Raw genomic sequence first — 15,248 nt, forward strand, 5'->3', positions numbered from 1 at the left:
AATTTATTGTCCCAAGCAACATGCAATAAGTTATATTTATGTATGATATTCATTTGAGGAAGGGAAAAAATGGACGGCATAGGGTTTGATCTGAAACCCTAGGCCCTAGGCCTAGGTGTTGCAGGTTGTCGCAGTCATGGCTGTACGTTTTCAGGGCGCAGGACGCAGCTGGCAGGGTCACGGCGGGTCGATGACAGGTGTGTAGGACGTAAGTTGGAACCACGAAACGGAGTAGGGGCCTTCACGGAACGGGAGTTGGAGCCGGCGCGTAAAACCCTTTTTTCGTTATGATGAAGTCATTCCGGCTTATAAACCATTTTCTGTGCAGCTGGAGGATTCTTAGATCTGGGACGTTACACTGTGCATTTTGGGAAACGGCGGGAGGAGTTATCAAGGTAAAAGTCCGTAAGTTACCATGGTAAACCCTAGGGAGTCGGTGGACTTGGACCCTTCCCCGGCGGATATACTTTCAGTTTGGGGGAAGGAGGTTTCCTCGGAAAACATTGAGCATTTCTTCGGTTCCTCAGCAAGTCAGGCAAGTGCGCTGCTCACGGGAGGAGGTTTTTGGCATACTCATGTGACATCGGGTCTACTGGATGAGAGCCTTGAACTACTGGGAGGGGCTGGATCGGCTGGCAGGTTCACACAACAATCAGAAGGAAGGGCATTGGAACAATCAAACCCTCATTCATGGCCAGGTTTGTCTTTAAACAGAATTGATGGAGGGCAAAGCTCCAAGTCTATCTCCCCGTCCAAGGTCTTCATTTCGTCGGGAGGGTTGGAGGACATCATAAACTTTCCAAATTCGAAAGGGGTATGGAGGACTGTCGGCGGAGTTCAGAGTGCAGGGAAAGTGCGGGGGGAAGGGAACAATCTTCCAGAGGTCCCAAAGGCCCTGTTTCCTTCCAATCCCTTGCCAGGAATCTCAAAGGTAGTCGTGGGTTCTGCCGGCACCAGGGATTTAATTTCTCCGAAGGCTGATACTTGCCCATCTGAAAGAAGGAGTCTAGCTGAAGTTCTACATCCGCCTTCGCGAGAAATCGGGAGTCCGGTGGAAGGTTTGGTCGAATCCCACAGCGAACATCAGATTCGAAGACCTGAGGTTTTTGGTAGCGGGAGATCAGGAGAACCAGGAATTCCAAACCCTCCTTCAGGGGGAAGTGCACCCTCAAATTCGACAGCGAAGGTAGGCGAAAAAAGGAAGAAGACCAAGCCGTGGAAAACAAAGAAGGTTACAAATTTGGCCCTCGGCATGGATGTTCAGGCTGAGGAAGCGTTGGATGTGGCGGAGTGCACCCTCGTGGGCAGGGTGCGGGGTAGATATATATCAGGGAACTCTTTAAATCAGTGGGCAGAGAGCCAGTGGTCAAACTCTCCGGCAAAAGAATTCTCGACCGCTATACTGATGAACGGATGGTTCATGGTGAAATTCAAATGCAAAGAAGCTATGGAGTGGGTCGAGGAGCGCATTTGGGCGCTTGGCGATAGGCCTGTATTTTTAAAGCGTTGGACGCCCATGTTCGACGCAACAAAGGAAAAGGTAACTGAACAACCAGTCTGGGTCAGAGTTCCTAATTTACCTCCCTATCTTTGGGTCGACTCCGTTTTCAAATCCATTGGGAACCATTTGGGGACTTTCTTGGATGCTGATAGATCCTTTCTGCATACCTATGAACGGGCCGTGGCGAGGATCCTTGTAAGACTAAACCCATCTGAAGGGCTTGCAAAATCGGTTTTATTACAGTACAAGGATTATGAATATGATCAGAAACTGGATTACGAACTCTTTCCATTCAGGTGCTTTCGCTGTCAAGAATATGGGCATCTGGCAAGGGATTGCCCTAGGGGAAAAAGGAGAAGGAAGCTGAAGCGCAGAGAAGAGGATAAAGAGGGTCAGAGGAGAAGAAAGGAGAAGCAGATGGAGGACAATGCTATGGAAGCGGCTCACCGAAGCTCAAATTTGGAGGATCAGGAAGTCGAGGACCAGCATCAAGAGGAAGGGATCCCTCTGCGCAACACAACAGATCAGTCTTCAAAAGACCCACCTCTGGAAGGACCTGAAATCCCCTTGGCGGAAGATCCATCGGGTATGCAGTCTCCTCTTCCTATCCTCTCCTCTTTTTCTGAATCTATAAAGGGGGGTCTGTCTGATGATTGTAATTTGATTAAAAATCTTGATGAACATATTCAAAACATAGAGTCCATCTCGGGAGCTCTTCCGGCCCTAAATCTGAACTGTGTGGAAGCCCCCATTCCGAGTCAGACCCAAATCAAATCATCCCCTGTTCATCATTACAATCTCAGATCCCATGGTAAGAGACCAGTAACCTGTCAGGGTACCTTAGAATCTGTTGGAGGCCTTCATCCTGAGTCATCGAAAAGTAATATAAAAAAATCCAGGGGTAGGAAATCCCTTTTCTCCAAAGCTCAAGTCAAGGCAAAATTTGATGTTGAGGATGGCAAACAAATGTCGATCACAGGGGCACTTAGAGCAGCTAAACCCCATGAGTCGGTTATTAAATGATCTGCCTCTCCTGGAATTGTCGAGGGTTGGCTAGTAAACCCAAAAAACTAGCACTAAAAGATTTAATTTCTTGCCACAATCCAGACTTGGTTTTTCTACAGGAAACTTTGGGAAATAGCTCAGATGTTGAATCCTCCCTTGGCGCTCTGCTCCCGGGTTGGGCCTTCACAGCTCTAGATGCCTCTGGACACTCAGGAGGTCTTGCCATTGGTTACAGAATTGGAAGACTTAGAGCCTTAAATTCTTGGGGTTTCTCCCATGCACTGGGTATGGAGATTCAATCCCCGGATTTTGAGCAGCCTTTCTTGGCCATCAATGTTTACGGGCCTTGTCAGGGTCGTGTCTCCTACTGGAATGATATGTTATCAAAAACTCTGCTTCACGGGAAAAAGCTTCTTATTGGAGGGGACTTAAACTTTTCCCTGGGGATTGCTGAAGCTTGGGGACCAAATGCAAGGGAAGATCCTCTGGCTGATTTCTTCTTATCTCTTCTCCTGAATCACAATCTTCTTGATGTTAACATTATAAAGGCTAAACCTACTTGGCGGAATAGGAGAATAGGGGAGGAGAGAATTGCAAAAAGACTGGATCGTTTCCTCATAAATGATGCTTTGGCCTCTCATATTCCCCTTTTCAGGCAGTGGGTGGGGGAAGGAGGAAACTCAGACCATTTTCCTATTCTTCTAGAATTTTCTAAGACCCCTCCAAAACCGGCTTCTCCTTTTAAGTTCAACTCCTCCTGGATCCAGGAGGAGTCTTTCATCCAACTGTTCAGGAATACTTGGAGACATCCGGATCTTGACTATTCAGGAAGCAAAGGAGCTTTTTTCATGGAGAATTTAAAAAGGTTAAAGAAGGAAACCATCAATTGGGCAGCGGAGAAAAGGAGGAAGTCATATGAGGAAATGGCTAGTATAAATGAAGCTCTAAACACCCTAGAAGACCCGGATGCTGATGCATATCTATCTCAGGAGTCGAAGGAAAGAATTTTAGAATTAGAAAAAAGAAGGGCAAAGATTCTTTTGGACAGAGAAGAAGAATGGAGATTAAAAAGTAGGGCTATTTGGCTGAAAGCCGGGGATGAGAACACAAAATTCTTTCACAATTATGCTAAGGGGAGAAAAAATGCAAACACAATTTGGAAATTAAAGGATGCGGATGGCAGGGAGCACTCCTCCTTTGAGGCAGTCTCAAATATGGGGAAAGATCATTTCCAATCTCTATTTTCTGACCCAGGGGGGACCACAATAGCTGAGATCATTCGCACTGCACAAGCTTTCCCCCGTTTTGTGGAGGAGGAAGAGGCAGAGAACATTTTTGGTGCAGTGACAAAAGAGGAGGTCGAAAATGTCATAAAATCAATGCCCAAGGATAAAAGCCCAGGTCCGGACGGCTGGACCATTGAACTGTTTTTGCACTTTTTTGAACAGATAGGCGATGAATTGACTGAGGTGGTGGAGGAGTCAAGAAGGAAAGGGGAAATCTATGGGCCTTTCAATGCAACTTTCATTGCACTCATCCCGAAAAAGGAAGTACCGGAATCCTTTGAAGATTTCAGACCTATATCCCTTTGCAATACCATTTACAAGATTATTGCAAAAGTTATAGCGGTCCGTTTGAAGCCCATCCTTTCTACCTGTATATCCAACGAGCAATTTGGATTCCTGGATGGACGACAAATTCACGAGGCCATTGGGGTGGCTCAGGAAACCATCCATAGTTTAAGAATCTCTAAGAAGAAAGGGGCAGTGTTGAAAATAGACCTATCAAAAGCTTATGACAGAATCAGCTGGTCATATCTCAAGCTTCTTCTGACACACCTCGGATTCAAAGTGGGATTCATAAATTGGATCATGGGGTGCATTACAAATGTAAATTTTGCTGTTTTGATTAATGGGGCAGCCTCCCAATTCTTCAAAAGTCAGCGTGGTCTGAGACAAGGATGCCCCCTCTCCCCTCTTCTTTTCCTTCTGGCTGCTGAAGGTCTCAGCAGGCTGATCTCAAAAGCAAAGAGAGCTGGCTTGATAACAGGTTTGGAAGTAGCGGTAAATCTTTTTATTACTCATCTTCTATTCGTAGATGATATTCTTCTATTTACAAATGGGAATCCAAATGAACTAACAGTTCTTAAAGACATTCTTGACATGTTCCTAAAAGCTACAGGGTTGCAAATAAATCCCAGGAAGTCCCAGCTTATAATGGAAGCCTTTTCCAGGCAGGAGGAGGACATGATCACTTCTTATTTGCCTTTTGAAACATGCAGCATGGAACAGCCTTTTAAGTATCTGGGGTTCTGGCTAAAACCTTCTACATACAGAAAACAGGATTGGAATTGGCTTGTGGCAAAAATTGAGCAAAGGATCGCTCACTGGAGTTTCAAATGGTTATCAAGGGCAGGCAGATTAACTCTGATAAACTCTGTTCTGCAGGCCATCCCGGTCTTCTGGGCTGCCCTGACTTGGATCCCAAAAGGTGTACTTCACAAAATTAAGAAAATTTGTAGCAGATTCCTTTGGTCGGGCACAAAAGAAGACTCAGTCCTCCCTTGGGTAGCCTGGGATAAGATAGCTAGACCAAAGGATTGGGGGGGATGGGGCATAAAACAACTAGTTGATTTTAGCCAGTCCTTGGCTGCAAAATCAGGATGGCGAATAATAGAAGCAGAAAATCTGTGGACCAAAGTGGTAAAAAGGAAGTATATCGACCCGGTGCCCCTTGATGACTGGATTCGGAGGCCAAATAAAAAAGGAAGAAATTGCTCGGTCGTCTGGAAGGCTACCTCAGAGGCTTTCTACATCATCGAACAAGGTCTCGCTTGGCAAGTGGGGAATGGAGAGAGCATCCGGATAGGAAGGGACCCGTGGGTAGGTTGCAGTGAGCTCTATGCCCTGCCCCCCGGTCTCCTTACTCATCTAGATTCAAAAGGGATCTACAATCTAAGCCAGATTGCAAACATGGAGCTTCAGTCAATTTGGGGACAAGATTGGAAATCGGTAGAGGTTTTAGGGATTGAAAATTTATGGCGGAATGAGTGGCAGAGGTATTTAAATGAACTAAAGCGTACAAATGTTAGGATAAAGGATCGGCCGGATCTGTTGGTATGGGCTCATGCTGAGACAGGCTCATATTCCCCAAAGGAGGGATACACTTTCCTGATGAACAGAAAGGGATGGGATCCTCCCATCTGGTGGTCAAGACCTCTTCTTAAGCTGAAATGCCCCAAAAAAGCCAGGATTTTCCTATGGTGTGCACTCAATCGGAAGATACCTACCTGGGATGTTATGACAGCTCGTTATAAGGAGGGACCTAGCCGCTGTGCTCTATGCAAGGAAGCTTCAGAATCGATCAACCACCTTTTTGTGGAGTGTCCATTCACCAAACTTGTTTGGGAAGAAACAATAAGATTATTGAAAATCAATGCTAGATGGGAGGGAGCGGATATCAAGGCGGCATGGGAGGGTTGGTGGTTAAATCATCCAGAGAAGAATATGAGGAACCTTCCTCCCATCCTCTGTTGGGGCATTTGGATTGCTCGTAACCGCAGCATCTTCACAGAAAAATCGCCCCCAGTGGAAGTTATTGCAATTCAGAGCACAGCAATATTATCTAGTATCCCCGAACCTGAGACCTCCCCTGCCTCTCAGCAAAGGACAGAGCTTCAGATAAAAGCTGGTATTCCCTGGGCTTTCTTCGACGGGGCAGCACAAAACAATTCCACTGGCGCTGGAATTATTATCCACCTTAGCTCAAATCACTCTCTAAAAGCCTCTGTGGGTCTTGGTCCGGGGACAGGAATGTCGAAGCAGATGAATATTCTAAAACAGGTTTACAACAGGCTGTGGGCTCGTGGCGGATAAAGGAACAGGTCCAGGACCAGATTCGTGAGACGGATCTGGCCCCATATACTTAATTTTTTCTGTTTTGTTCAAAAGATCGGATGGGGCCAAGTATTAGTACTTTTTTTTCCTTGGCGTTTTTCTGTGTTTATATGAACCAAAAAAAACAAAAACTTAAAGCTTCTTATTTTTTGAGAATTCTATGGATAAAACTTTTATGGAATATTTCTGTAAAGTTGCGGGCTGTTTTCCTTTAATGGAGGCCCGTGGATACTCGACAGCCTTTTATTATGCGGCTGAGTACAGGCAGTAGACATCAGGGATCTTAGGATCCTATACTGTGTATTAAAGTCATGAAAAATGACGAACCATGGGGAAGGTTGGCACCTCCTTGTATCAGGCAGTTTGTTGATCTGCTGGATGTTAACTCATCTCTTTTGTAGCTCTTTTATTATATAATAGAAAAGCTCGGCTTTTTTCTTTGGAAAAAAAAGTTATATTTATGTATACTAGTAATTTTAGTTAATTTCACATGTAGCTTGGGTCTCGTTATTTGAAACTCACAACTCAATTTACTATGCTTCTCATTTTGAAATTAATGTTTATTCTCTTTATTTAAATTTATGTTGCTCATTGATATTTATAGATTTTAATTTTAATAGATTTTATTAATTTTAATTTTGATAAGCTTTATTTTTATTATTATTAATATAAAAGTTTTTTTCAAATTATTTTATTGATAATTAAAAATACTTGATTGGTACATATTCGGTGAAAGTATTTAATGATTAATTTGATATTTTACTTATAGTATTTATATTTTTATAAAGGAAGTAGTATATATAAACTTTTATAAATTGAGTAATTTTTTTATAAATGGTTTTTAGAGCCAGTAAAATATGTATATTTTAATAAATTATGTAGTCAAAACACTATAATAAAATATGATATATATGAATTTAATTTCTAATTAAATAAAATTTTATTATTATTATAATTTTATTTTGACATCAATATATTTTGTGTTTCTTTTTCTCACAAAATATGTTAAATAAATTATTTAGATTATACTTAAGTTTTGTTCACAATCTTAGAAAGTCCTAGTTTAGGCATGTGAATGTGTTTTTATGATATTGTTTGATTGTAGTGGATAAAATGATTATTAAGGTGAATGTAAAATTTAATCATTCTATGTTAAGTTTTTTCATGCGAATGTGTTTTTATGATTTTTTTAGCCAGTTGCAATAATATGATGATTGCAATGGATAAAAACCTTTTTGGGTTGAATGTGAGCATGTCTAATCAGTAAAGTCACACTTCAAGTAATTTTAAGTAAACAAAAATATTTTCATTTTATTGTGTCACTTTTTTCTACATTTACATTCCCTATATTTTCTCTTATATTTTCCATTAAATTTAAAAATGAAAATGATCCTTTTGGTAATATGTGATATTTCAAATTAAAAAAATGTGAGAGAGTCTTAAGAGATTGTAATTGGGAAAACATTCAACTAATTACGAAAACATTCAATTAAATTGATATATTTTTTGAAACAACTTACAATTTAAAACAAAATTTAGACATAACTAACTCCTAGAATCAAGGATAATTAACTAATTAAAAACTTAGATGCTTTCTCTGTAAATCTAAAACAATGAGTTTCAAGCTATTAACGATTTGGTCATTTATTGAATATTCCTAACATTCCCCTTTAATTGAGAAATGAATTTTCTGCAACATATAGTTTATTTTTACAAATTTGAAAATCAACCTTTCCAACAGGCTTGGTAAATATGTTGGCCACATTTTCACCTATATTTCAACATGCCAAGTCAATTTCTTTTAACTATATATTTTCTCTTACATAGTGATGTGTTTCAATATGTTTTGACCTAACATGATACATTAGGTTATTTTCCAATTTGATGGAACTTTGATTATTGCATGATAATCATTGATACTTGTTGTCCTTCTCCAATGTCTTTGAGGGTTATTTTAAGCCACATTTCTTCACATGAAACATTGGATAATGCTTTTTACTCAAATTTTATGGATCATAGTGAAACAATAAGCTATTTCTTGTTGGTCCATGTGATGGCTATAGATCTTATACTGAACACATCCATAAGTGGACCTCTTGTCATCTAGATTCCTATCCCAATCAAATTTATTATGACCTATCAATTGAGCATTACAATCATCAGTATGCTCAATGCCAAAATTAATAGTTCCTTTCAAATATCAAAGGATCCTCTTTATAACATTTGACTAATTATTATGAGTTTTAGCCTTGTTTTCGCTAATTACATTGAATAAATAAGCAATGTCAGGCCTAATTGTGGTGCGATAATTTAAACTTTCACCAACTATCAATATAGCATATCATTAACTTCTTTTAGTCCATCATCATTACATAGCTTGACATTTTGTTCCAATGGGTTAGACACTGCTTTACAGTCATCCATGCTGAACCTTTTGAGTAATTCCTACACATAGTTACTTTATTTGATTAAGGTCTTACTGTTGCCTCTCCATATTTCCAGACCTAAATACCTGCAGATTTGTTCAAGATCTTTCATCTCAAATACCCATGAAAAAATAATTTTGATATATTTAATCAAGGTAGTAACGCTCCTTGTCATAATTAGATCATCAACACATAAAGAGATTAAATAAATATTTCCATTCATATCTGATTTAATATACATATTAGGATTGATTTTACTTTTCATGGAACCTTGTTGAAGGAATAACAAGCCTATTTTTTGATACCATGACTTGGGTGCTTGTTTTGATCCATATAAGGCTTTCTTCAACCTGTAGACAAGATGATCTTGACGCTACCTCACAAACCTTAGTTGGACAAGATAAACCCATTCTTTCGAATCTCCATTTAGAAAATATCATTTCACATCTAAATAATGTAATTTCCAATTATATTTTGTGGCCAATGCTATTATTATTCGAATTTTGTTCATTTTTTCTATCACAACAAAAGTATCGTCACAATCTATACCTTTCTCTTAATAACCTTTCGCAACCAAACTTGCTTTATATTTGTCTATGCTGCCATCAACTTTAAATTTTAACTTGTACAATCACTTTGATCATATAGGGTCTTTGTTTTGAGGAAAATCATTTTATTCCCATGTTTCATTTTCATAATATAATTATACTTTTCTTCCATAGCTTTCATCCATTCTCTATTATCATTAGCTTGTTCAACATTTAATTCTTTCATTATTTGAGTCATTAAATAATAGTCGTGATACCTTATAGGTGTTTGGGTTTGTTACGTTGACGTTATTGGTGTTACGCTTCTCTAGAGTGTTCTTTAGTTCCTTCTTTTTCTTTGTCGAGTATCTCCATATCTACATCTTGGTGTACTTTGAGTACTTGAAGTGTACATGCTACATGTATCTTCATCTTGAACCCATTCAACAACTTCTTGTTTGACATCTTCATCATTTATTCAAGTAGATGTCACACATCATGAACATTGTCTTTTCTTATTTCATCTACAAATTCATGAAATAAAACATCTTTTCAAATACTTTATGAGTGATGGGATAAAATGTTTTCTAAGCTTTATAATATGTACAATAACAAAAAAAAATACATTTGATTGTTCTAGCACCTAATTTTCTTTGGTTCTCTTTGAGAATGTGTGAACATGTAGTACTCCCAAAAATTTTAATATGTCTGACTTCAGTTTTAAAACCATAATAAGATTCAAACGTTTTAAGAATTTAATTGGACTTCCATATTTTAGATACACAATAATACTGATAGCTTCATCCTAAAAACCATTAGATAAATATTTACCTTTGATCATACTTTGAGCACATTCAACCAATGTTTTGTTCATTCTCTCAACTAGTCTATTTTGTCGAGATGTATGTGGCAGTGTATACCTTTGCAAAATTACATTCTCTTTTAAATACTTAATGAATTATCCTAATGTATAGTCCCCCACTCGATCTAATATGAGAATTTTGATGTACCTACATGCTTGTTTTTCAACCATATTCTCAAATTCTTTAAAATATTCAAACACATTAATTTTCTTCATTATAAAATACATCCAAGTATATCTAGCACTATCATCAATAAAAATAAAAAAATGATATGATCATCCAAGAGACCTTGTTTGCGTAGAACCATGTACATCAACATGTATTAATTCAATAATTTCATGTTTTCTTCTTTTTGTAATGTAGGAATTATTCCTTATGTTTACCTAGAGTACATCCTTCACATTCAATATGTTCATACTTAAGATTTGGAAGACCATTTACTATATATTTCTTTTGAAGAAAAAATGGATCATTATAATTCAAATTTCCACAACCTTTATTTCAAAAAAAATAGTTTGACATGGATGTATATGTCAATGCTCGATGACCTCTCCTTGTTAAACTAAGCTTATAAAGTCCTCCAACTATTACTCTTGTTGCAACAACTTTGCAATGATCCTATCTATTCTTCAATACATATTGACATTTCATAAATCCAATCGTTTAAACCCTGATATTCTATAGTGGAAACTGAAATTAAGTTATTCTTTATACCTAGTACATGCATGAAATTTTGAATTTGTTCCTCTTTTCCATTAGGAAAAGTTATAGATATGTTTCCATGTCCTTTAATTTTATGGTATATATTATCTCCTAGATAAATATGAGAAACACTAGTTTTTTCATGAAATGTATTAAACTTGTCTCTATTAGAAGACATATAAATGGATGCACCAAAATTTATGATCTAGACATTGATATCATAAGTCTTAACAAACAAAGAAAAATTGGAAACAAACAACTTCAAATTACTTAAATGGGTGTCATTGTCACCAAAATGTCCTACATTCCTTCTATTTTTAGATTGATCATATCTCCTTTTTTGACAATTTCTAGCAAAGTAGAAAGTATTACTAGAGAAATAACATACATAATTTCTCCTCATATTTGAATTTTTTCTTGTAGGTCACGGTCTTTGAAATGGTTTATGATATGGCTTTCCTTCTTTAGTTTTGACCCATTTTTTCCCTTTCTCTACTAAATCCAGATCAGAACTCTCAGACCTTTCATTAAGTTTTTTTCATCTTTCTTCCGTCTACATGAGAATACTTACCAACTCATCAAAATTAGGAGTTTCTCCTTGTTTCAAGATGTAGGCTTTAACCATGTACAATAATTACCTGCAAACAAATTCTTAAAAAAAAAAATATACAGTGGTAAGAACATAAAATATACACAAAGATTTTCTCTTGGAACCCAATTCGAGAAAACCAAAGAGTTTTTTCATTATATTCATCTCAATGTTATAATACGTTATATCATGTCGAAGCATTCATAAACCCTAATCCATTAACCAAGGATTAGAAAATAATCATAGTAACGTTGACCGAATCTATAAAATACCATGGGAAAAAACTATGATGCCCAAAACCATGTGCAAAACCATGAGTAGTTCTACCCACCATCCTTGGGTCCACCCCCCCATCTTTAGGTATACCTAACTATTATTGGGTTCACATCATTTTTGTTTCTCGAGGCACTACCTCAGACCATGTGTAAGGGGGCTACCCCCCCGCCATGCCTGGAACAACATAAAAGAAATTATCGCTAGCCATGGAAATAATATAAAACAACCCTACATTCTCAAAACTTGTTGTTTTCTTTCCACACAAGGGGGCGCAAGAGTGCACATTCATTGGTCTCAAGATGAAAGACCAATTGTTTCTCTACGCCATGAAAACTTCTTAGTGCTCACATACTTTGTCAATGCATTTGCAACATTCTTCAAAGTGTCCACCTTTACCAACAACACCCTTTTGTCTTCAACCATATCCCCTGCTCAAATATGTAACTCGTTTTGGTCTTCATAATGGCATTTGAAATCATGATTTTTTGTATTTATTGTAAAGAGAAAAATAAATCTATTATTTTTGTTCTTGAGTCATGGGTTTCATGCTGAAGGTTATTTGTTTTATAGGTCAAGAACCCATTAAGTTCTTCTAGGGCTTGTCATTGAGTCTACAAGTCAATTGAGTCATTCTTATGTATGGAAGACCCTCTTGGGTGTCTTATGTATTATAAAATAAAATTTATTTGAGTTAAAAATAGAGTCAAAGACCCTCCAAGACCTTATCAAAGAGAAAACAACAAGTTAGTCTATACAAATGACAAGTGGGTCTAGAGAAAAGGACAAGTCGGCCTACAAACTAGAACACGAAGTCTATAAATAAGGGTACTTGGCCTCATTTAAGGAACTCCAATCATATCACAAAATTTTGATAAGAATACAAGAATAAGCTTCATATCCAAGCAAAAATGAGGAATCATAAAGAAAATAAAATCAAATAATTTTGCACTATTTTTTGGGCCATCACTCTCACATATGCGAAGGAAAGCTAGGGAATTCTGTAGTTGCAACAAATTAAATAATAATCATCAACAAGAGTTGAGTTTTGGGTCAAGAGGAAGTCTCCCTTGCAAGGCAAATAGATAAGAAAGATAAATTATCTCAAGAAAAGGACAGAGAAGGACTAAATCACCATAAATTCTCTCACACATGTCACCTAGGGATTTTGCAGCAGGGACCAAAAATTACATTCAAAGTTGCAAGTCCAAAATCTTAGTCAAAAGTGAAGTGAAAATTGTTGGAAGGTAAATTTGACTTGGTTAAGAAATTAATTCTAGGAGAAAGTTTGACTTTGCAAGACCATCCTCCCACATTTACCCAAGTTAATCGGTCTTCCAGGGTAAACATGTCATGAGAGGATACTATGATGTGATTCAACTCCCCATGTACAGTTAAGGAAGTGGAACCCAAAAAAAACCATTATGACCTTCCACACATTCTATAGAATCTTCAAGAGCCAACAAACCCTTCCAGGTGACCAACCCCTAAAACAGCTTGACATTTAACTATCCTGGAGCCTTAGTTGCTCCCATGACAAGGCATGCATGCGACTGGAACCCTCCAACTGCTCCCACAATAAGGGCATGCCATTCAATGTGGAACTTTTCAGCTAGTTCTGAACTAGTGACCCTAGATTTGGTGCCACTTTTTCAGGGCTAGGACTCAGGCCACTACCTAGAACATCATGAAAATTTGATTGATGATAAATAACATTGAAAAAAAAGGTACAAATTCAAACACTTGTTCAATGAATTGAATGTACCCCTACTAGCTATGACAAGAATTTCGTCAAACATGTCACAAATATGCAATCTATAGATCATAACAAAAAATCAAAGCATAGGGGTATCATACTTATCTGAGATCTATAAAGAAGCATTGATGCCTTATCACAATAGATACAATATCATCTATTAGGCCATATATTCATTGTTCATTCATTTTCTAATCAAAACATCATGAGATCCATACATCAAGTATTTCATAAAATATACTCATAACCAACAATTAACCAACATAAACAACAAGGATATAACAGCAATAAAAAACCACATATGAAAAAATATGTTTACCCATCAATACAAGAGGAAAACGTATCTTATTAAATTATGAAAAATGCAATGAGGTCTGGGACTTCCATGTACCACCCAACCATAGATTGGCTGAACCAAATATTTATTTCAACCAATCACCGTCACGCCATATTCCAAGCATGAATGTGGGATCTCATAAAACAACTCAAGAAAAACCAAACCAGGGCTTCGAGAGGCCAAACCAACTCAACCCTCAACCAGTGATTCCACCTTACGGTTAGACATCACTAACCGTCACTAGACTGGTCTCTACCTATAACAACCCTGGTGAAAATTCCATGTAATAAATGTTAAAAACAATAACCACGAATGACTGGGACACTTATTCCAAGCTGAATGTTGGGCAAGCCATCCTAGGGGGTGTTCATTTGATTATTTATTGGCAAAGGTAATGGCTAAGGCATTAAAATGGAATTTTCGCACATTTAATTATGAAAATAATGGAAATTAGTAGAAAAGGGAGGTGAAAGGTCACATGTTTTATGTCAGGAGGAAAATAAAGGAAAATAATTGAAAATGAAGAAAATAGAAGCCTCATTTATAAAAAGGATTTTCAGGATCAGTTGGTAACCTTTTGTTAGTTCAGTTTTGGAGCTCTCTCATTATTCTATCTCTCTCTCTCATTCTCTCTCTTTCAACATCTTCAACAAGTGATGTTTCTAATCCATCTTCCTTAGCAATATTCTTTGATTTAGAGATGTTGCAAGATCTTATCATCATGAAAGATATGGCGCAAGAGATGAATGAAGATAGGAAGGAGAACATTATACTTCAAGAGGAGTTGATGACCATGAAGGAGGAGAAGCAAGAGCTCCTTAAAAAGATGCATGAGATGGATATTCAACTCCATGATGCCAAGGAAACCCTAACCAAGTATGTGCATGAAAATGAGGTATGCAATTAAAGTTTATCTTCAATTTCCTCTCAAAATGAATGTTTTGGTGCTTTTGAAAGGCACACGAGAGGAATAGGGTCCAAATTATTGATGAAGTTGGGCTATGAAGGTAAAGGGTTAGGAAAACATGCACAAGGCATAGTTGAGCCAATTGTTGTTGACGAAAGGCCTAGGTATTTGGGTCTTGGTTATGGAAAACATGATGGAGAATGCTCCAAAACCAAGGAGTCACATTAAGGTGTTCCAAGAAGGACATTGATTACATGTTCATTACCTCAAGCTTGTGAAGTTTGTGTTCATGAGGAATGCAAAAGTTTTATACCCACTTTGCAAGAAGATGCTCATAAGTATGCAACTGGTGGAAATGGAAAACAAGAGGATGCTCAAATTCACCTCTTCAAGAAGGAGACAAAGGTGAATGTGCAAGGTATAAATCTTCCTTTAATGAATTTTCTTTTGATTATGTTAAACATGG

At 37.7% G+C, this 15,248-nt stretch overlaps 1 protein-coding gene across 1 annotated transcript; it reads left to right on the forward strand.

The window, feature by feature from the left end:
• Positions 1 to 415: 415 nt before the first annotated feature.
• LOC149259784 (uncharacterized) lies at positions 416 to 6,381 on the forward strand. The gene is made up of 2 exons (XM_089455182.1): positions 416 to 2,512; positions 2,626 to 6,381. Exons 1-2 carry the CDS (start codon positions 416 to 418, stop codon positions 6,379 to 6,381), a joined length of 5,853 nt encoding a protein of 1,950 aa, XP_089311308.1.
• The last annotated feature ends 8,867 nt before the right edge of the window (positions 6,382 to 15,248 follow it).

Source organism: Pinus tabuliformis, chromosome 6 (assembly GCF_031772625.1).
Source record: "Pinus tabuliformis cultivar Carrire ecotype Pingquan chromosome 6, CPIR1, whole genome shotgun sequence".
Lineage (NCBI taxonomy): Eukaryota > Viridiplantae > Streptophyta > Pinopsida > Pinales > Pinaceae > Pinus > Pinus tabuliformis.